The 22,003-nt window shown below is 40.9% G+C and overlaps 1 protein-coding gene across 2 annotated transcripts in view; it reads left to right on the top strand.

Moving 5' to 3' along the window:
* Positions 1-16,365, top strand: part of LOC115202863 (leucine zipper protein 2-like) — a 173,398-nt gene extending 157,033 nt beyond the window's left edge. The window contains exons 11-12 of one of the 2 annotated variants that reach the window (XM_029766953.1): positions 4,652-4,726; positions 15,538-16,365. In XM_029766953.1, coding sequence (XP_029622813.1) covers positions 4,652-4,726; positions 15,538-15,642 — 180 coding nt within the window. In that variant the 3' untranslated portion in view covers positions 15,643-16,365. The remainder of the gene's footprint in view (positions 1-4,651; positions 4,727-15,537) is intronic. The other variant, XM_029766955.1, reaches the window with a different exon arrangement.
* The last annotated feature ends 5,638 nt before the right edge of the window (positions 16,366-22,003 follow it).

Here is a 22,003-nt window from a genome sequence, read left to right as displayed (position 1 = left end):
TTCACTTCACCAATTTGGACTATTTTGCGTGTGTCCATTACATGAAATCCAAATAAAAATCCTTTTGCAAGGCACTGTACAGGTGCCTTAGAGCCAATTTGTGTGCAAAGCTATCATCAAGTCAAAGGATGGCAACTTAGAAGAATCCAAATTCTAAAATATACTTTGATTTGTTTGACACTTTTTTGATTACTACTGTACATGATCTGTTATTTAGAACTTTTGATGTCTTCACTATTATTCTACAATGTAGAAAATAGTAGAAATAATTAAAAACCCTTGAATGAGTAGGTGTGTCCAAACTTTTGACTGGTATATTTAAACATTTATATATTTTCCTTTATTATTCTATCCTAACCTTACCACCCCTCCCCTAATTGGAGTAAATTAATGGACTACAACACTTACGCTTCTACTTCCAGCTTATACATGCTAGATACATTTTACAAACACAATGTATTGTACAATAGTTATATTTTGTTTGTTTTTAATCCCATCCTACCCCAAATCCCTCTCATCTACAGTATCTCTGAAGACCATCCAGTTTGATTTCTATTTGCCATATATTTTTAACTGTGCTGTTTCACAAAAGTTCTGAACCGATATACATTTTACAGACACAAGCTTTAGCAATGTCGCTAGTTATCCATCCATAGGATATAGTGTATTTGGCATTTTAGGGAACTATCGAGTTAACCAATTTGTGATGAACATGAATTAATATGTTTGATGAAATTATTAGAAAGAGGGAAGGAAGAGAAATCTTTTCATTTAGTCATTAAATATCTCTACTTTTCTATTGACATTGAAATAATTTTTACATTCTGAACCCAGAATGACATTTCAGAGCCATAAGGTTGTATCTGCAAATGCACCCCCCTAAAAAAACTGATTTACAAATGTTTTAAGATTTTGATACTCTTAAGGTGAGGAGATTAATGGGTTAAGAAAGAAGAATTCACTACAATACAGTTTTGAGATCTGGGATATGAAAACGTTTATGCTCAATATCTCAGAACTATGCTTTGCCTAACTATGCCTAAGCAATCTTCCGCTCCCCGGGACTGCCACGCAGAAGAAATATCAGCCCGCACAGAGAAGCACAAGATTCAACTTCACTCAACTTTCCCCTTTACTGTGGGAGTTTTCCCTTTACTGTGGGAATTGTGATCGAATAAACGCAATATTAGCCACTTTCAATGCAACAAAACGAACTATGCAAGACTATGCAAAAATATGCAAGAGATTTTGTTCGGAGTAGGATTCTATTGCATTGACAGGCACAACTCAGGCCCGTACTCTACACAGACCGGTGCGCTATAACCAATCAGAGCTATAGTAGTATGCAAATAGACCATTGCCATATATGGATTTGGATCTGCATGAGCAGTCGCGATTATTGTGCGCTTGTTTTAAGATCAAAGCGAGAACTGCATGTAGCCAGGTGTACACATTTATTCATATTCTTTGTTAGATAGTGAGTTAGCCCAGTTATAGCTCATTTGCAGTCAGCAATGTGGGAGTGATTTCTTCTTACAAGAGCACAAAAGTTGTACATTTCTAGCCATCTTTGAAAAGTGAGTCAGATAAAGCGCTATAAAGGGGCAGTGTTGGCCTCCTGAGTGGCACAGCGGTCTACAGCTTCACGACAGACCTGAGTTCGATCCCAGGCTGTCACAACCGGACGTGACCGGGAGTCCCATAGGGCGGTGCACAATTGACACAGCGTCATCTGGGTTAGGGGAGGGTTTGGCAGGGGGTGCTTTACTTGTCTCATTGTGCTCTAGCAACTGCGGGCTGACTTCGTTGTCAATTGAAAGGTGTTTCCTCCGACACATTGGTGCGGGTGGGTGTTAAGAAGCGCGGTTTGGCGGGCCACGTTTTGGTGGATGCATGACTCGACCTTCGCCTCCCGAGCCTGTTGGGGTGTTCAAAGGGAAATGTTGGATTCTACTTTCGTCCAACATTGAAAGGATGCAAGTTGTGAGAGACCTGGATCCCGCCTCTGTTCTTTCAAGTTTTGTCTTTGAAATATTCACGCTGTGTAACGACTGCCATGAGAGAGAGTGGACCAAAACGCAGCGGAGTTAGTGTTCATCATATTTAATTATTAACCGGAACACTATACAACTACAAAATAAGAAACTGACAGCCAAACAGTCCTGTCAGGTGAAACACAATGACAGAAACAATTACCCACAAAACCCCAACGGAAAAACATGCACTTATGTGTGACTCCCAATCAACAACAACGAACTTCAGCTGTGCCTGATTGGGAGCCACACACGGCCCAAAACAAAGAAATACAAAAACATAGAAACAGAACATAGAACGCCCACCCAATGTAACACCCTGGCTAAAATAAAGAACAAAAACCCCTCTCTATGGCCAGGGCGTTACACGCTGGCGCTAATGATGTTCTTGTATGACTTTTACGCATGAATGCATGGACACACACAGTGAAATTTGTTTTAATCTGTAGTATAATATTTATTCTCATGCATTTTTTAAGCTAAGCAGCCAATAGGCAGAGGGTAGCATAATTTGTCTGATTCTGTCTAATAATGATATGGGAATAATAATACATTTTATTTTGTAAAGTGCATCTATCAACACAACAAAATGTTCAGTCACCTCCTTGTGGATAAACAGGTTAATGTCAAGCCCTGCATGTTTGTTTCAAGTCTCATGGAACACCACACATTGGCTGCTACTGTAGGCTGTATGATAGAGCAACTATTTCCATGTTAAAATGTTATGCATTTTCTCCATAGTTGTTTATGGTAGGCCATTCTGGTACAGTAGGCCTACATTATGATCATATAGCCAGAGTAGCCTACTTGGCCACTGTTAAAACAGTACATCAAAGCAGGTACATCATCAATGTTCACAGTAAACTCACACAGAATTTTCACAACATTCAACTTTGCGCTCAGCAGACCTAACATTTGCTCAGTGACAAAAGAAATTTGAGGGAACATTGGTCTCAAGTTCTCGAAGGTGCAATTTTGACATTTGGTAGTGCATCAGCAGTTTTCCTGTAGTTATGTCAGTCACTGATAGTCACTCAATTAGCCCATGTCAACTAACATTTTATAGATTGCTAGGTAAGTTAGTTTAGCCAGGTATCTAAACCTTGTAGTAATCATGGCCGAATTACTGACTGGGCATGCATACTCAGATACATGTAGCATATTAACATGACATAAGTCATGGCAAAATGTGTAGAATTGCAGGAAATTAGCTATAAAACTGCAACATTCTATCGTCATCCCATGGCAAATTTGTAAAACTGCAGGAAATGTGCTTAAACTGCAACATTTTCCCTCACCACTTTGCAAAATGTGTCGAATTGCAGGAAATTTGCTTTAAAATGTAACGATGTGCGCTGAGAGTCGGGAAGCAAGTTCAGGGAGTGTTTTAATAAAATAAACAGAACATAATAAGAAACACTAATAGCACACAGACAAGAAACAGAAACAATGACGCCTGGGGAAGGAACCAAAGGGAGTGACATATACAGGGAAGGTAATCAGGGAAGTGATGGAGTCCAGGTGAATCTGATGACGCGCATGCGCAGGTGCGCGTAACGATGGTGATAGGTGTACGCCATAACGCGCAGCCTGGTGACCTAGATTCCGGAGTGGGAGCACACGAGACATAAAACTGCAACGTTTTCTCTCCGCCCCATGGCAAAAATGAGTAGAATTGCATTAAATTAATTTTAAAACTGCAACATTTTCTGTCTGGCCCATGTAACAATGTGTAGAATTGCAGAAAATGTGCTATAAAACTGCAACATTATCTCTACGCCCCATGGTAAAATGTGTATAATTGCAGGACATTAACATTAAAGCTGCAATTTTTTCTCTCAGCCACCAAGAGTTGGGCCACTAAAACGTTTCGCCTGCAAGGTCAGGAGGCCCCCAACCAAATCTCGCTTATGGTCCCCAAAATGCTAGAGCCCTGGTTAAATGTTGATGAAAGCCACAATCCGTGCTCTCCATCCACAGAGCCCATAACATTTGTGTTTGTAAACTGAGGAGTGACTCTTAGCAAATGTAACTGACACTGAACTATATGAATTCTGTGGTAACCGTCCACGAAAGCAAAGACGATGGGGCATTCACAACATAATTCAAATACTATTTGCCAAGACCCACACTGGAGGGTAGAAACAGGGATTGAGGTGTATGTCTTTATATTTTCTGTGGTAGTTAAGCCACAGTACAGCACTGTAGGTTTAACGAGTAAAGTAGTTCTGTTCAAAAGGAAATGTTGGATTCTACTTTCGTCCAACAATGAAAGGATGCAAGTTGTGAGAGACCTGGACCCCGCCTCTGTTTATTCAAGTTTGGCTTTCAAATATTCACGCTGGCGCTAATGATGTCCTTGTATGACTTTTACGCATGAATGCATGGACACACACTGTGAAAATTGTTTTAATCTGTAGTATAATAGTTATTTTCATCTCATGCATTTTCATTAGACCAGCTTGTTTGTTCAGGCCTTATGAAGTTAGGATGAAATTGATCTCTTTAGCTAACTCTGGTACAGTTGCATAGATTTACAATGACATTTTGATTAATGTACACTGTCCCCGTCAAATAAATAAATACATTTAAATTTGTGTTTCATTGTCTCACAACAGATTGGCGGGGGTTGCGTCCAAAACCAGACGGAGACAGAATCTTCTCCCGACAGTAAAAAGCTGCTTGAACAGAAGGTTAGCTTTTAAATGTTTATATACACTACCGTTCAAAAGTTTGGGGTCACTTAGAAATGTCCATGTGTTTTAAAGAAAAGCACATTTTTGGTCCATTAAATAACATCAAATTGATCAGAAATACAGTGTAAACATTGTTAATGTTGTAAATGACTATTGTAGCTGGAAACGGCAGATTCTTTATGGAAATTCTACATAGCGTACAGAGGTCCATTATCAGCAACCATCACTCCTGTGTTCCAATGACACGTTGTGTTAGCTAATCCAAGTTTATCATTTTAAAAGGCTAATTGATCATTAGAAAACCATTTTGCAATTATGTTAGCACAGCTGAAAACTGTTGTTCTGATTAAAGATGCAATAAAACTGGCCTTCTATAGACTAGTCGAGTATCTGGAGCATCAGCATGTGTGGGTTCAATTACAGGCTCAAAATGGCCAGAAACAAATAACTTTCTTCTGAAACTTGTCAGTCTATTCCTGTTCTGAGAAATGAAGGCTATTCCATGCGAGAAATTGCCAAGAAACTGAAGATCTCGTACAACGCTGTGTACTAGTCCCTTCATAGAACAGCACAAACTGGCCCTAACCAGAATAGAAAGAGGATGGGAGGCCGGGATGCTGGCCTTCTAGGCAGAGTTGCAAAGAAAAGGCCATATCTCAGACTGGCCAATAAAAAGAAAAGATTAAGATGGGCAAAAGAACACAGACACAGGACAAAGGAACTCTGCCTAGGCCAGCATCCCGGAGTTGCCTCTTCACTGTTGACGTTGAGACTGGTGTTTTGCGGGTACTATTTAATGAAGCTGCCAGTTGAGGACTTGTGAAGCGTCTGTTTCTCAAGCTAGACACTCTAATGTACTTGTCCTCTTGCTCAGTTGTGCACCGGGCCTACCACTCCTCTTTCTATTATGGTTAGACCAGTTTGCGCTGTTCTGTGAAGGGAGTAGTACACAGCGTTGGACGAGATCTTCAGTTTCTTGGCAATTTCTCGCATGGAATAGTCTTCATTTCTCAGAACAAGAATAGACTGACGAGTTTCAGAAGAAAGGTCTTTGTTTCTGGCCATTTTGAGCCTGTAATCCAGGGGTGTCAAACTCATTTTAGCTCAGGGGCCACATGGAGGAAAATCTATTCCCAAGTGGGCCGGACCGGTAAAATGATGGTATATATAACTTAAAAACAACAACTTCAGATTGTTTTCTTTGTTTTAATACGATCAACATAAAACATAAAGCTGGAGCCTGAGAACAGTGTGTCCACAATAGTACAAGCACAACATCACTATTAATCATAAAACACCTCAAGTTTATTTGAAATTCTAAAGAAAAAGAACACACAAACACACAATGCCTCAGTGATTCACAGAAGTATATCACAGATCACAGAAGTATATCAGGGTGTCTCATGCAGCACTTTAAGTGGGGTTGCATAGTTTATTTGACTCCTGATACCTGGCATCTTTTAGCTTTCACCAGCGCATCAATATCAGGCGTCACATCCTGAGTGGCAGCCAACTTCAGAATGTGATTCAAGTGCTTGTGCGTGAGCCTTGAGCGCAGCTTTGTTTTATTTATGCTCATTACAGAGAAAACTTGCTCACAAAGATATGTGGTTCCAAACATGTACAACAGTTTTGCAGCGAGGGCTGTCAAGTTGGGGTAACCTGGCAAGAGATTCTGATAAAATGTGTCCAAGCCAGCTGCGGCAAATTTGCCCTTCATATCCGAGTCACACTGCAAGTCTATTATTTCAAGTTGGATGCTGACGGGCAGATCAGAGGGATTCACAGTGAATGGCGAGCAAAAAACGTTGAAGTCTTTCTCCAGTTCACCAAAAATCTGAAAGCGTTGCTCAAACTCCCGTAACAGTCCCGTTATTTTATCTTTGAACCGCTTCATGTCTGCCACATGTTGGGTCGCGCACACATTTTTCAGACAGGGGAAGTGAGCTGCATCACCACCGGCGAGTTGCGTCTCCCACAATGACAGCTTCAACTTGAAAGAACGTATGCTGTCATAATACTGCGTGACGACTTTGTTGCGCCCTTGCAGCTGTTTGTTCAAGTTATTCAGGTGCTCTGTAACATCCACCATAAATGCAAGGTCCTGCATCCATTCTGCGGAATGAAATTCTAACACTGGTTTGCCCTTTTCTTCCATGAACTGTTCAATTTCTTCTCATAAATCAAAGAAACGCCTAAGCAGAGCACCTCGGCTTAACCATCTTACCTCAGTGTGGTATGGCAGGCCATAGATGTGGTCTTTCTCTCTGAGAAGGCTGTCAAACTGACGGTGATTCAGGCTTCTGGATCGGATGAAATTAACAGTTTGGATGACCACCTTCATGACGTTATCCATCTTTAATGACTTGCAACACAAAGCCTCCTGGTGCAAAATACAGTGAAAAGTCCAAAAATCACGTCCTCCATTTGCAGATTGCACTTTCTCTCTGAACTTTGTCACAATGCCTGCTTTTTTCCCGATCATTGAGGGCGCACCATCTGTAGCCAGGCTGACAGGGCGGGACCAGTCCACTCCGACCCTGTCCAGCGCGCCGACGAGTGCGGTGAAAATATCAGCTGCTGTCGTTGTATCTGTCATCGGCACCAACTCCACGAACTCCTCGGTGACGGTCAATGTGTCATCAACTCCGCGGATGAAAATGGCCAGTTGTGCAACATCTGTAATGTCCGTGCTTTCATCAATTGTAACTGAAAACCCAATAAATGACTTTACTTTTTGCTTCAACTGGCTGTCCAAATCCACTGAAAGATCGGAAATCCTGTCTGCAACTGTGTTTCTTGTCAGGCTGATATTTGCAAAAGCCTGGCGCTTTTCAAGGCACACAATCTCCGCTGCCTTCATCATGCATGTTTTTACAAATTCACCCTCACTAAATGGTTTTGAAGCCACTGCGATTTCATTAGCAATGAGGTAGCTAGCTTTCACTGCAGCGTCACTGATGTCTCGGCTGTGAGTAAACACAGACTTCTGTTTCTTCAGACCCGCCAACAGTTCATTCACCTTCTCTCTTCTCCGCTGTCCTTGAAAGTTGTCATATTTGTCGGCATGAAGACTCACATAGTGGCGACGAAGGTTATACTGTTTCAGCACTGCAACATGCTGTGAACACACCAAACATACAGCTTTCCCATTCAATTCCGTGAATAAATAGGAGGATGACCATTTTTCTTGGAACACTGCACTCTGCGTCCACTTTTCTCTTTTTTGACAGAGACATATTGGGGCAATGAGGGTGCCAAAGCACATAATGTTAAAAGTAGAAGCCGTAATAAATATCGCGGGCAAAACAAAGTAGCTCATCCGGACTGGCTGCACTTGCTTGACCTACTTGCTCTGCTCCGGTATAAACAGTTTGCTTGCTTAACACAATTGCTATTGCGCCATCCAGTGGACGCAATTGGAACAGCAGTTTATTTTATTGAAAAATTGCAGCTCATTTTTATACTTTACAAAATCATCTCGCGGGCCGGATTAAACCCCTTTGCGGGCCTGATCCGGCCCACGGGCCGGACGTTTGACACCCCTGCTGTAATCGAACCCACAAATGCTGATGCTCCAGATATTCAACTAGTCTATAGAAGGCCAGTTTTATTGCATCTTTAATCAGGACATCAGTTTTCAGCTGTGCTAACATAATTGCAAAAGGGTTTTCTAATGATCGATTAGCCTTTTAAAATGATAAACTTGTATTAGCTAACACAACGTGACATTGGAACACAGGAGTGATGGTTGCTGATAATGGGCCTCTGTACACCTATGTAGATATTCCATTAACAATCTGCCGTTTCCAGCTACAATAGTCATTTACAACATTAACCATGTCTACACTGTATTTCTGATCAATTTTATGTTATTTTAATGGACCAAAAATGTGCTATTCTTTTAAAAACAAAGGCATTTCTAAGTGACCCCAAACTTTTGAACGGTAGTGTACATAGCATAAGACCCATTCTACAAGGTGCCTCTTGCATTTCTCCCCATGGGAATAACAATGTGGGTTGTCTGGGATATTTTGGTGAAATTAATACATTGCATGCACATACATATTGTTACAGCAAATACCACCACAATCTACTGAACTGTGATAATGATTGTATTGCGCTCTGCCAAACAAATCCAAGCCTGGCTCGCTCAATCATAAGGAAACAGTGTCACACCTGTTTGGATTTTGCAGATGGTACAGCGACACAGATCCCATTGCAATGTAGTGTAACACTGTGTAACTGAGCCGCTGCCATGCATTTTAAGTGATATTTCTCCATCTCTGTCATGCTGAAATAGGATCAGCTACCATCGATTCTATAACCATTTGCAGGGGAAATGGCTATACCTATACCGTGCCTACACTATGATCTCTGTAATACCACCCGCATTCAAACTAGTGTTTATTCTTAACCTCATTCTTAACCTTATGAGTCTTTTACCAGGGTCCCTGGTAAAAGAGATTATATTATAATAGAGACTAACCTGGGAGGAGAAAAGGTTGAATAGAATGAACATGACAATATTGTTCGGTCACGGGAAAGCTTTGGAAAAGCGAAGGCCCAGTGCTTTCTCCCTCCTGTGGTCATTGTCAAATTGACTGATTATAAGGGAGAGGTGCTCACAAAGGGGCTGATCCCTCACTGATAAGGGCATGTGGCGGCCAGCCACCCGGAGCATGTGATACTCAACTGCCTGACTGAGGGAGCGAAAGAGACCTTAAGTCAACCTAAATTCCACTGCCATGTTGAGTAGTCACCATTCAAAAACACTGAGAATAACACGATTTTGATTAATTTCTTCTTAAATGTATATTTCTTTCAGGGTGTGTTTTGCTTGATAGACTGATTTTAGTTTGTTTGTCACTAAAGGTGACAGGATAAATGTAGCCTAAAGATGTACACGCTCCTGACCAATTCTGTTATTTTATGTGTTTTTATGATGATTTTAACTTCCTTTGCCATCATTTCCTAAGATCGAAAACAGCTTCTGGACACCAGAACAGAACAGAATCACTAACCTCAATTTGGAGAAAGATTTTGAATTCAGTAAGTCAGCAGCTCTGGACGTTATGATCCCCAGGTCTCGAAAGTGGAAGCGGCGGCGTCATGATTAAACTATGTTGGCGAGCATCTAGACTGCCATATCCTCTGTTTTGTTGGCCAACATACAATCACTAGAGAAGAAACTGGACGAGCTCCGTTCAAGACTATCCTATGTTCCCTGGAGTCGTGTCGGAACAAGGACATGGATCAAATACATACACATGCGGAGGCGGCGCTTCTCGTGGCTGGTCATTTTAATGCAGGGAAACTGAAATACGTCTTACCTCATTTTTACCAGCATGTCACATGTGCAACTAGAGGCAACAAAACTGTAGATCACTTTTACTACACATACAGAAACGCACTAAAGGCCCTCGCTCGCCCTCCCTTTGGCAAAGCAGACCATAAAGCTATCCTCCTGATTCCTGCTTACAAGCAAAAAACTCAAACAGGAAGTACCAGTGGCATGCTCAATACGGAAGTGGTCCGATGAAGAGGATGCTAAGCTACAGGACTGTTTCGCTAGCACAGACTGGAATATGTTCTGGGATTCATCCAATAACATTGAGGAATTTACCACATCAGTCACCGGCTTCATTAATAAGTGCATTGACGAAGTCGTCCCCACAGTGACTGTACGTACATATCCCAACTAAAAACATCCGCACTGAGTTAAAGGCTAAATTTGCCACTTTTATGGAGCGGGACACAAATCCGGACGCTTATAAGAAATACCCCTACGATATCCGATGAGTTATCAAACAGGCAAATTGTTAATACAGGACTAAGATCAAATTCTACTAAGCCGGATCTGATGCCCGTCGGCTGTGGCAGGCCTTAAAAACGACCACGGATTACAAAAATAAACCCAACCACAAGCTGCCCAGTGACATAAGCTTACCAGGTGAGTGAAATGCCCTCTATGCTTGCTTCGAGGTAAGCAACACTGAACCATGCATGAGAGAAACAGCAGTTCCGGATGAATCTCTGATCTCGTTCGCCGTAGCCAATGTGTGTTAAACAGGTTAACATTCACAAGACCGCGGGACCAGACAGATTACCAGGATGCGTACTCAGAGCATACGCTGACCAGCTGGTCGGGTGTCGTCACTGACATTTTCAACATCTCCCTGACCCATTCTGTAATACCTACAGTGCATGTTTCAAGCAGACCACCATAGTCCCTGTGCCCAAGAACGCCAAGGTAACTTGTCTAAATGACTATCGCCCATAGCACACACATCTGTAGCCATGAAATGCTTTGAAAGGCTGGTCATGGCTCACATCAACACCATCATCCCACTCCATACCACCCCAACAGATCCACAGATGACGCAATCTCTATTGCACTCCACACTGCCTTCTCCAACCTTAACAAGAGGAACACCTATGTGAGAATGCGGTTCATTGACTACAGCTCAGCATTCAATACCATAGTGTCCTCCAAGCTCATCAATAAGCTCAGGACCCTGGGACTGTACACTGATAGGCCGCCCCCAGGTGGTGAGTGTAGGCAACAACACATCCGCCACGCTGACCCTTAACACTGGGGCACGACTCCAACATCATCATTAAGTTTGTCGATGACATGATGTTGGTAGGCCTGATCATCAACAATGATGAGACCGCCTATAAAGAGGAGGTCAGTGGTGCCAGGACAACAACCTCTCCCTCAACGTCAGCAAGACAAAGGAGCTGATCGTGGACTACAGGAAACAGAAGGGCTGAGCACACCCCCATCCACATCGACGAGACTGTAGTGGAGAGGGTTGAGAGCTTGAAGTTCCTTGGTGTCCACATTACTAAGAGAATTAACATGGTCTACACACACCAACACAGTGGTAAACAAGGCATGACAACGCCTCTTCCTCCTCAGGAGGCTAAAAAGATTTGTCATCGGCCCTCAGATCCTCAAAATGTTCTACAGTGCATCATTGAGAGCATCTTGACTGGCTGTATCACCACCTGGTATGACAACTGCTTGGCATCCAACCGCAAGGCGCTAGAGAAGGTAGTGCGGACAGCCCAGTACATCACTGGGGCCGAGCTCCCTGCCATCCAGGACCTCTATACAAGGCAATGTAAGAGGACAGCCCTAAAAATTGTCAAAGACTCCAGCCACCCAAGTCATAGACTGTTCTCTCTGCTACCGCACAGGAAGCGGTACCGATGCACCAAGTCTGGAACAGGACCCTGAACAGCTTCTACCCCCAAGCCATAAGACTACTAAATAGTTAACCGAATAGTTACCCAGACTATCTACATTGACCCCCTTTTGCACTAACTCGTTCGACTCATCACATAAGCTGCTGCTACTGTTTATTATCTATCCTGTTGCCTAGTCACTTTACCCCTACCTATATGTACAGTACATATCTACCTCAATTACCTCATACCCCTGCACATCGACTCAGTACTGGTACCCCTTGTATATAGCCAAGTTATCGCTACTCATTGTGAATCTATTATTAATTGTATAATTGTGTGTTTTACTTTCTATTGTTTCTCTATTGTATCTCTCTCTGCATTGTTGGGAAGGGCCTGTAGGGAAGCATTTCACTGTTAGTCTACACCTGTTGTTTACGAAACATGTGACAAATAACATTTTATTTTATTTAATTTTAGCCAGTTTGCTACAGCATAAAAATAATCCCGCAGCATGAGGAAATGTGAATTATTGTGTGGATTAAAATTAATGGACATTTTTGTAGGGGTTGATACATGTTTCGTAAGGGAAAAATCAAGTCTGAAATGTTAAAGTGGAAATTATAAACTTCAGAAGATTTTGTTAAACCTCAAATACACTGCAACAGGGTGATAAAATTAAGATCCTGCACAAATATGTTGTTTGTTTGTATTGGCTTTACTTCAGGCAATGAAAGGCTTGGCCACTAACAGAAAGTGTGATGCAGAACTCACCAAGCCTCAAGGAATCCAGCAAAAAAAAATGTATTTAACCTTTACATAACTAGACAAGTCAGTTAAGAACAAATTCTTATTTACAATGACAGCCTACCCCGGCAACACTGGGCCATTTGTGTGCTGCCCTATGGGACTCCCAATCACAGCTGGATGTGATCCAGCCTGGATTTAAACCAGGGACTGCCGTGACACCGCTTTCACTGAGTAGCAGTGCCTTAGACCACTACGCCACTCGGGAGCCCAATGAGATGTTGGTTAACAGTAAACAGATGCTAGCTGACATTATTTCATCATCTCATCTCTATAGAGCTGCTGCCTATGCGGTCTGACAAAATAAAAAATTGTATTAGTAAGGAACACTTTTATGACTACTGAATACCAACTATCAATAACTTCGATCCAAGTATTTTCAGGTACTAACACCCTGCAAAGCAACTGCTCTCTAACCCTCTCGATCGTGCATTCTTCTCTCCGCCTCCGTGCCCACACAGACCGGACAAGTAGGCGCGCAATAGATTATGGTCATTGTAGTTAATTATCACACTTTCTGCGCTAAAACTACAGTAACAGTCAAAAGTTTGGACACACCTACTCATTCCGGGTTTTTCTTTATTTTTACTATTTTCTACAGTGTAGAATATTAGTGAAGATGTAAAAAATATGAAATAACACATATGGAATCATGTAGTAACTACAAAAGTGTTAAACAACATATAAGTAGCCACCCTTTGCCTTGATGACAGCTTTGCACACTTGGCATTCTCTCCAACAGCTTCATGAGGTGGAATGCATTTCAATTAACAAAAGTTAATTTGTGAAATGTCTTTCCTTTTTGGTGCGTTTGAGCCAATCAGTTGTGTTGTGACAAGGTAGGGGGTGGTATACAGAAGATAGTACTATTTGGTAAAAGACCAAGTCCATATTATGGCAAGAACAGCTCAAATAAGCAAAGAGAAACGACAGTCCATCATTACTTTAAGACATGAAGGTCAGTCAATCCGGAACATTTCAAGAACTTTGAAAGTTTCTTCAAGTGGAGTCGCAAAAACCATCAAGCGCTATGATGAAACTGTCTCCCATGAGGACTGCCACGGGAATGGAAGACCCAGAGTTACTTCTGCTGCAGAGGATAAGAGAGTTAGAGTGAGAGTTACCAGCCGCAGAAATTGCAGCCCCAAAAAATTATTCAGAGTTCAAGTAACAGACACATCTCAACATCAACTGTTCAGAGGAGACTACGTGAATCAGGCCTTCATGGTCGAATTGCTGCAAAGAAACCACTACTAAAGGACACCAATAAAAAGAAGAGACTTGCTTGGGCCAAGAAACACGAGCAAGGGACATTAGGCCGGTGGAAATCAGTCCTTTGGTCTGAGTCCAAATTTGAGATTTTTGGTTCCAACCGCTGTGTCTGTGAGATGCAAAGTAGGTGAACGGATGATCTCTGCATGTGTGGTTCCCACCGTGAAGCACGGAGGAGGAGGTGTGATGGTGCTTTGCTGTGATTAATTTAGAATTCAAGGCACACTTAACCAGCATGGCTACCACAGCATTCTGCAGTGATACGCAATCCCATCTGGTTTGCTCTTAGTGTGACGATCATCTGTTTTTCAACAAGACAATGACCCAACACACCTCCAGACTATGTGAGGGCTATTTGACCAAGAAGGAGAGTGATGGAGTGCTGCATCAGATGACCTAGCCTCCACAATCCCCCAACCTCAACCCAATTGAGATGGTTTGGGATGAGTTGGACCGCAGAATGAAGGAAAAGCAGCCAACAAGTACTCAGCATATGTGGGAACTCCTTCAAGACTGTTGGAAAAGCATTCCAGGTGAAGCTGGTTGAGAGAATGCCAAGAGTGTGCAAAGCTGTCATCAAGGCAAAGGGTGGCTATTTTAAGAATCTGAAATATAAAATACATTTTGATTTGTTTAACACTTTTTTGGTTACTACATGATTCCATATGTGTTATTTCATAGTTTTGATGTCTTCACTATTATTCTACAATGTAGAAAATAGTAAAAATAAAGAAAAACCCTTGAATGAGTACGTGTGTCCAAACTTTTTTCTGGTACTGTATGTAGAATATTAGCCTGTTGGAAACTACAACCCCCTACTACATTGCACAGTTCGGGCTTGATCTAATTAATCTCTAGAGAAACTGCGTATTCAGCTCCAAAAAAAATTTACAAAATGGAATTCAAAAATGTAACTAATGTTGGTCAATTAGTTGTTTAAAAAACGAAAAATAACATTCATTTTGGTTAAAGCTCAACTCTTGTTATTATATTAATATTTGTACATAAAAGCGTTTCCACCAGCATTTCTCGCATAATTAATTTAACCGACACAAAAAGATCTCACCATGGCGAACTAACAAATTATCTGTCTGCGTTTATTAAATTGTACCGAAACTAGCTGTTTCTATCACAGCTGTCATTTTTTTTATACGGTATGATTTTACTTGCATAAAAACTGGATGGAAACGTAGTTATAATCACACAATATTTTACATACAGCAGCTTTTTAAAGGACAGCTTCAAGTTTTATGTTTTGCCATGGAAAAAATATTGCAACACTGGTATTGTCCCAGCCCTAGGTGGGTGTGGAGTGTATATTTCCAGTAAAAGGGATAGGCTAATCAACATGAGTGTGAAGTAAGATTGCAGTATTGTTAAAGTAATACTGCTGTATTGTTTATGTAATGCTGCTGTATTGTTAGTACTGCTGTCATCAATCCAGTATTGTTTATGTACAGTAGCCCATTGTTTCACTGTTTCTCTGCCACTGTTGTTGATGAGCTATACATTCTTGTCTTTTGTATTGTCAACAGCAAAGGCCTGCAGCGCAGATTGGAAAATCAAATGCCAAGCCCTCAGATGACAGGGAGGAAGTAGAGGGAGGCAGCAAAAACACAAAACTACACAAAAACAACTGAATGGATGGGATATCACTGGAGATGCAGAAAACCTGCGTTACCTGGAGATCTTTTTCAGAGCACATACTTGTGCCCACACACATACACACACACACACACACACACACACACACACACACACACGCAAAAGAGACACAGGAATTGTTGAACAAAAACAAACTTCTCAACCGTGAAATGTTAAAATTTTTCGATTGAAAACCTGCATAATAAAATGGCATGCATTCTAGACTTCTTTTAAAGGTAGCAATGGCACTGGTAACTTGTTTTATGATTGTTCATTGTTTTTCTTTTCAGAGCGAGGACACTACTTTCTACAGTAAATGTGTGTTATTTCTAAATAAATCCCTTTGCACTGGTAAGGTCATGATATTCTGTAATATAAGTACTCCCATTAACAAAAACTGCTGTAACACCAAACTTACAAAAATGGTTTGTCACTCATTGTAGCAAGGTTAATTTACTATCTCCTCCATATTTTGAAGTATATAGGCTCTCAAGTTGGCTGGCCAACTTCTTTCAACATGTAATATTTCAGAGCTCTTTCTGCCTTTAACATGCTAGAGGTGAAGAGCCAAAGACTCACAATGAGTCGTCTCCCTGAGAATGTGCCATGCACTGAGTAGTTACTCCTAGATACATTTATCTGTGTTATTTGACCTTTCTTTCAATAAACTGTGATTTTCAGTAAATTTGTGAAGATTAAATGGATATTTGTGGAGAAAACGAATCGACTGGTCTATTTTTAACCTATAGTTGGAAGAACTATTTACAAAATGTAGACCTTATGCCACATCAGTAAAAATGTATCACACCCATTTAAGTACAGTGTAAATGCAGCATAGGTAGCCGGAAGTGTAAGGGGAGAATCAAACAATATATTTCAGTTTGCTTGCCAATATAATATGTGTATAACAAATGACGTGTTAATTACAGAAAATTCAACTAGGCATCACAGTAGATCCTATATACTTTTTTTTTAGGCCAAGGGTATTTATAATGTTATGGCATAAGGTCAATGAAATGTAAACAAGGACCTGAAGAAAATACTGCAACTGATATTTTCTTTGTGTTTTGTGTGAGGTTAAAACAAAACAAACCTTAGCCATTGAAGCAAATACTTACTCTTTTGTTGCTGTACACCAAAATATATATATTTTTATTCAAGTTATGTTCACTCCAGCATTGACAGTTGCATACTAATTCATTATGGAAGAAATCTCAAAGGAGGACCGATAATAATTCTTCCAGACTTTATAAAGGAGCAGAGTTAAAAAGAAAAGTAAAGCAGTCAAGTATTTAATCAGTCTTGGGGTGATTTTTTTTTAGCTAGGCTATGTTTGGCTGGTTAATTTAACCGGAACGTAATGATTCATAAAAATACTGCTTATAATATGCTAATACCGCTACCATTCCACCATTATTGGGCTACCATCATCGCCTTTTTTAGCATATCCATGACCAATGACATTAGCGACAACATGCGCCAGATACCTTATTTTACTTTCTCAAATTAATAAAAACAAGACAGCAAGGAAGCTAGAGCTATTAAATCATTAGGAATCCATTTAAATACAATTTTGGGGGGCTCATTTAAAAACAAAGTGAACAGATTGTGGGGAGTCTCTTGTTGACATGATACAACAGCAGTCATGGGTCTGTTATGAATGTATGTGTGTCACTTTAAAGGAAGTAGAATGATACACAGCAGATGTGTTGTGAATGTCAAAAGGTGTGTCATTTGAAATGATAGCAAAGCTTTGCTTTTTTTTTAAATTACACACCTTTATAAAGCAACCTACATGTTTCAATAGCAGTGTCATGAACTACTGTGTAATTTAGGAGTGGGTCCCGAAGAAATGTTAAATTGGCTTACAGCTGTCAATGAAATGTAATAAAGAAAATACATTCATCATTCAAATAGCAATGACATTAACCCTTATGATACATAAGTACGTAAGTATGTTACAGGCTTAGTTTTTTTGTCTGTTCTCAGGCAAATCCAGTAGGTGTCGATGGTGGGGATCTTTTTCCTAGCCACCGTGCTTCTTTCACATGCATTGCTTGCTGTTTGGGGTTTTAGGCTGGGTTTCTGTACAGCACTTTGAGATATCAGCTGATGTACGAAGGGCTATATAAATACATTTGATTTGAATTTGATTTGATTTTAAGACCCAACTGGAGTTGTTGGCCAGCACTCAGTAGCCCCCCCCCCCCCCCCCGCCCTTCAGAACACATTTTAAAACTCCACCTGTTTCATTTTGGTTATCAATAAGTTATTGATTAGTTCCCTTTTTCTGCTGAGCAACCCAAAAAATGTTGGGAACATGACAGTATGTATAAGTAAGTAAATAGTTAGTTAGTTGTAAGTAATTGTGATACTGGACATAGTAGGCCTACTGTATCATAGCTTTTTTTAAATCCTTTTTTTATTCCTTCCCTGTGATAATTGGTACAGTCAGCAGGATCTGAGTGTGACCGAGCAGGAAAATATGGGATCTCTAATCCTTCTTTGTGGCATGTTATAGCATATCCCAGTGGGCTAGTGGATAGCTTTCCAACAAAGCAACAAGGGTTCCTCCCCATGATTTGGCTGGACAAGGATGGATTCCACGAGTGCTGAGGGCGAGAGGCAGTGCTGGTGTAACTATGTCGTTTCTAAGGAAACAAGAGCTGCAATTAGACGCTAAACAAAAGTAGCACATTCAGATTTCACTTTTCGGTCTCTCCCCATATCTATGTACTAATGTGGTAGTTACATAACAGATTGTTACATACTGTACCCTAGTACCTGTTATTCCTGTTTCCAGCATGCACAATAACAGAGATTGAACATTGAGTGATCTAATGCCCTGTTCTGGTTCTAACATTCATCTTTTGTCCTGATCTTGTCCACATTCTGATTGTGTAGACAATTAAAAGACTAGTTGTGCTCTGATTGTGGTCAGGTCTTGACCACCTCCTGAGGAAGTCAGGCACGCATTGTGTCTTACAAGTGTGGACGGATCTGGACCGTGAAACCATTTAAAATCATCATTATCCCACCTTCTTAAATCTTTGACAGGTGGCACCATTGACTTATGGCATCAATATGTGTCTTCAAATAAATAAATGATATTATTTTGAAAGAATAACTGTCAAATAACTTGCATACAGGGAGGGAACAGGAAATGTGGTCACAATGCAGTCACTGTGGACGGATATGAGACACGTGTAGACATATTTCTGAAAATGTGGGTACAATCAGAATGTGGGCAACATCAGGACAAAGGATGTATAAACAAGGCTTAGCGATGTAATTTTAGGTGGTTGCTTAGACACAATTGTAGTAAATGCAATGCGATACAAATGTTCATACAAAAGTGTAATTACACAAACTGAAAACAGGTATGACTGTTGTGGGTACTATGTAATAATTACACCATAACTACTTTTGTATTATTTGTATTAAAGGAGACTTTACAGTGCCACTTCAAGATAAGAGTCCCCACAATCTATGTGGCAGTATTGTGGGCACTTCTATCTGGCAGACAGCCAACTGTCAAAATGACAAACACTGTTCAAGAATCTTTCGGCCATATTGTGAAGTTTTTAAGTTCCTTACACAATAGAAAATTGAAGGGATGCCCGCATTAGATATCGAAGGTCAGCAGTAATATCCGTGTGAACAGCATTCGGTACACTAGACACACAACCCAATTAAACTCACATTAATTACACAGCTTCCCTCAGCTCCTTTTTTTGTACTTCAGCTGTCAGTTGATACTCAAACTAGGCACGCATGAGCAATTGCAAAATCTTTAAACATAGTGTGCCAGAGAGTGTGGGGAGATTGCTGAATTCATCCACTATTTATTCACCGTTTTTTAAGCTAAGCTTAATGGACTGAGAGGGCAAATGATTCAATTGGGAGGATGGTTAGGTGGGTGTATCATACATTCACTATCAACTCCCACTTGTTCACATTAACAGCAGTTGAAATTGTATGTGTGTGGATTTGTGTTGTGCATTGCCCTTGGCATGGCTAAACAAAGGTTGTGAAAGGTAATGAAGCATGTTGAACTTTTCCCTTCAATTTGTCCAATTTGTATTGCTTTGATTTCTCTCCATGTGTTTTGCTAGAGAGGAACAATTATTGTACTTTGAGAACCATACTGTAGTTTAGTGAAAAACATTTGACAGGTTTAAAAAAAATACAGTTTACCAATTCACACAATTTGATTACATTTTCAAAGAAATCTGAATGAACTCGTCAGTATCCTTACAGGGATTTAAATGGCGTTGTCGTGTTTGTACCTTTTTATACAACGGGTAAATTGTCACGTCCTGACCAGTAATAGGGGTTATTTGTTATTATAGTTTGGTCAGGACGTGGCAGGGGGTGTTTGTTTCATGTGGTTTGGGCTATGTATTTAGGTAGAGGGGTATTTGTTTTATATGGTTCGGGGTGTGTGTGTATGTAGAGGGGTGTTGGATTTATGTGTTCCGTGGTTTTTGGTTTATGTTCTTGTTTTGTATTCTAGGGTTTCTATGATGTGTATTTCTTTGTTGGCCTGGTGTGGCTCTCAATCAGGAACAGCTGTACATCGTTGTTTCTGATTGAGAGTCATACTTAGGGAGCCTGTTTTCCACCTGTCCCTTTGTGGGAGATTGTTTTTGCACTGCTGTGTATAGCCTGCGAAACTGTCGTTCTTTGTTTATTGTTTTTTCGTGTTCACTTTACATATTAAAGTAAATATGAGCACTCAATCTGCTGCGTATTGGTCCGATACTGATTTCTCCTTATCAGAAGATGAAGCTTATGACATAAATCTAATCCTGAATGCTGATTGGTTAAAACAACATTCCAGACGGTGTCTATTCCACAAGTTACCATCGGCTAAATCTATGACATTAAAATGCTTATTTACTCTGTTCCATCTGACTGCATAATCCGCTGTCTCATCAGCCCAGCCAGGCAATTTATAACCTTGATCTCCACTATAAAAAGTATCTAGACATTATCTCACATTTCTTTGAGACTGACATTTAGTTTTCAACAGCAGAGATTTGTATAAACCTTCCTGTCTGTCTCTCCGACATTTGCAACATTGTTTCAATATTCAAATTCAATCTCCAACCTGTGCCATAGTAATGAATGTGTCGGGACGAGACAGACAGGCAGGCAGCATTTCTCAGCCAGTCGAAATCATGAATCAGCTGGCATCATTTTATGGATGGCAATGTTTAAAATAGACCTAGCTTGTGCATCACTATGACTGGCTACCAGAGGATTATCTCCACCAAAAATCTGTCCCCACGAGATAAGCAGACCATTTTGCATGGAGGTCTGTGAGAGTGTGTCAAATTACGTGAGGCTTATTTGATCAAATAGATTCATATTTAGGTTGTTACAAATGTACTGATATATATGGATGCATGTGGCATTCGGTAACTGAGAAAAACAACTTAGTTAAGCCTGTGGTTCACACACACATATCTGCCCTCTCATTGGTTAGAATGGTCCCACCTGACCTCGTCTCCTCCCGCCTGACTTCAATCTTTAAGGACATGTATTGTCAATATATCTTGTCAATATAATAGATCATCTTTGGTATCGCTAGTGAACAACAGGAAACAAATCCGAGGCAGAGGCAGTAGAGAAAGAGAGACACCCCTTAATTTCTTTCTGGTCATGGTGGGGCCACTCTGGTCTGCTTATTGCCCCTGGCCACGGAGGGGGTGCCCCAGAGCGAAACATCTCACTGGCATGTTTCACTCGGGCACACCCTCTGTGGGGCGAGGGCCATAAGCAAACAATGGTCCACTGCTCAGACGTTGCATGCATCAACCAATTGTTGCGTGCCATGTCATCAACTGTGTCATCAACTGACAGATTGCTATAACATTTGATGTCGTTGGCTGATACTTAAAATATTTTTCAAGGTGTTGTAAGAGCTGTCAGGCGCCAGCAACATGCCACAAGTCACATATAGGGTGCGTACCACGGGTAAGGTAAGGCCACGCAACATCTGATTTTTTTTATAACCTTTATTTAACTAGGCAAGTCAGTTAAGAACAAATTCTTATTTACAATGACAGCCTACCCCGGCCAAACGTGGATGACGCTGGGCCAATTGTGCGCCGCCCTTTGGGACTCCCAATCACAGCCAGATGTGATGCAGCCTGGATTCAAACCAGGGACTGCAGTGACACCTCTTGCACTGAGATGCAGTGCCTTAGACCCCTGCGCCACTCGGGAGCAGCGGTATCTGATATCCCCTGAAGCACTTGGTCCATTGCTCTTTGTTAGATGACTGGAACTGAGGCTATCCCAAAAACAAGACAGTTGCACTACAACAAGCCTTTGTGAGTTGATTGTCAA

Source organism: Salmo trutta, chromosome 12 (assembly GCF_901001165.1).
Source record: "Salmo trutta chromosome 12, fSalTru1.1, whole genome shotgun sequence".
In the NCBI taxonomy this organism is placed as follows: domain Eukaryota; kingdom Metazoa; phylum Chordata; class Actinopteri; order Salmoniformes; family Salmonidae; genus Salmo; species Salmo trutta.
Note: the sequence above shows the minus strand (reverse complement) of the source record. Positions and strands in the feature narration are given on the sequence as shown.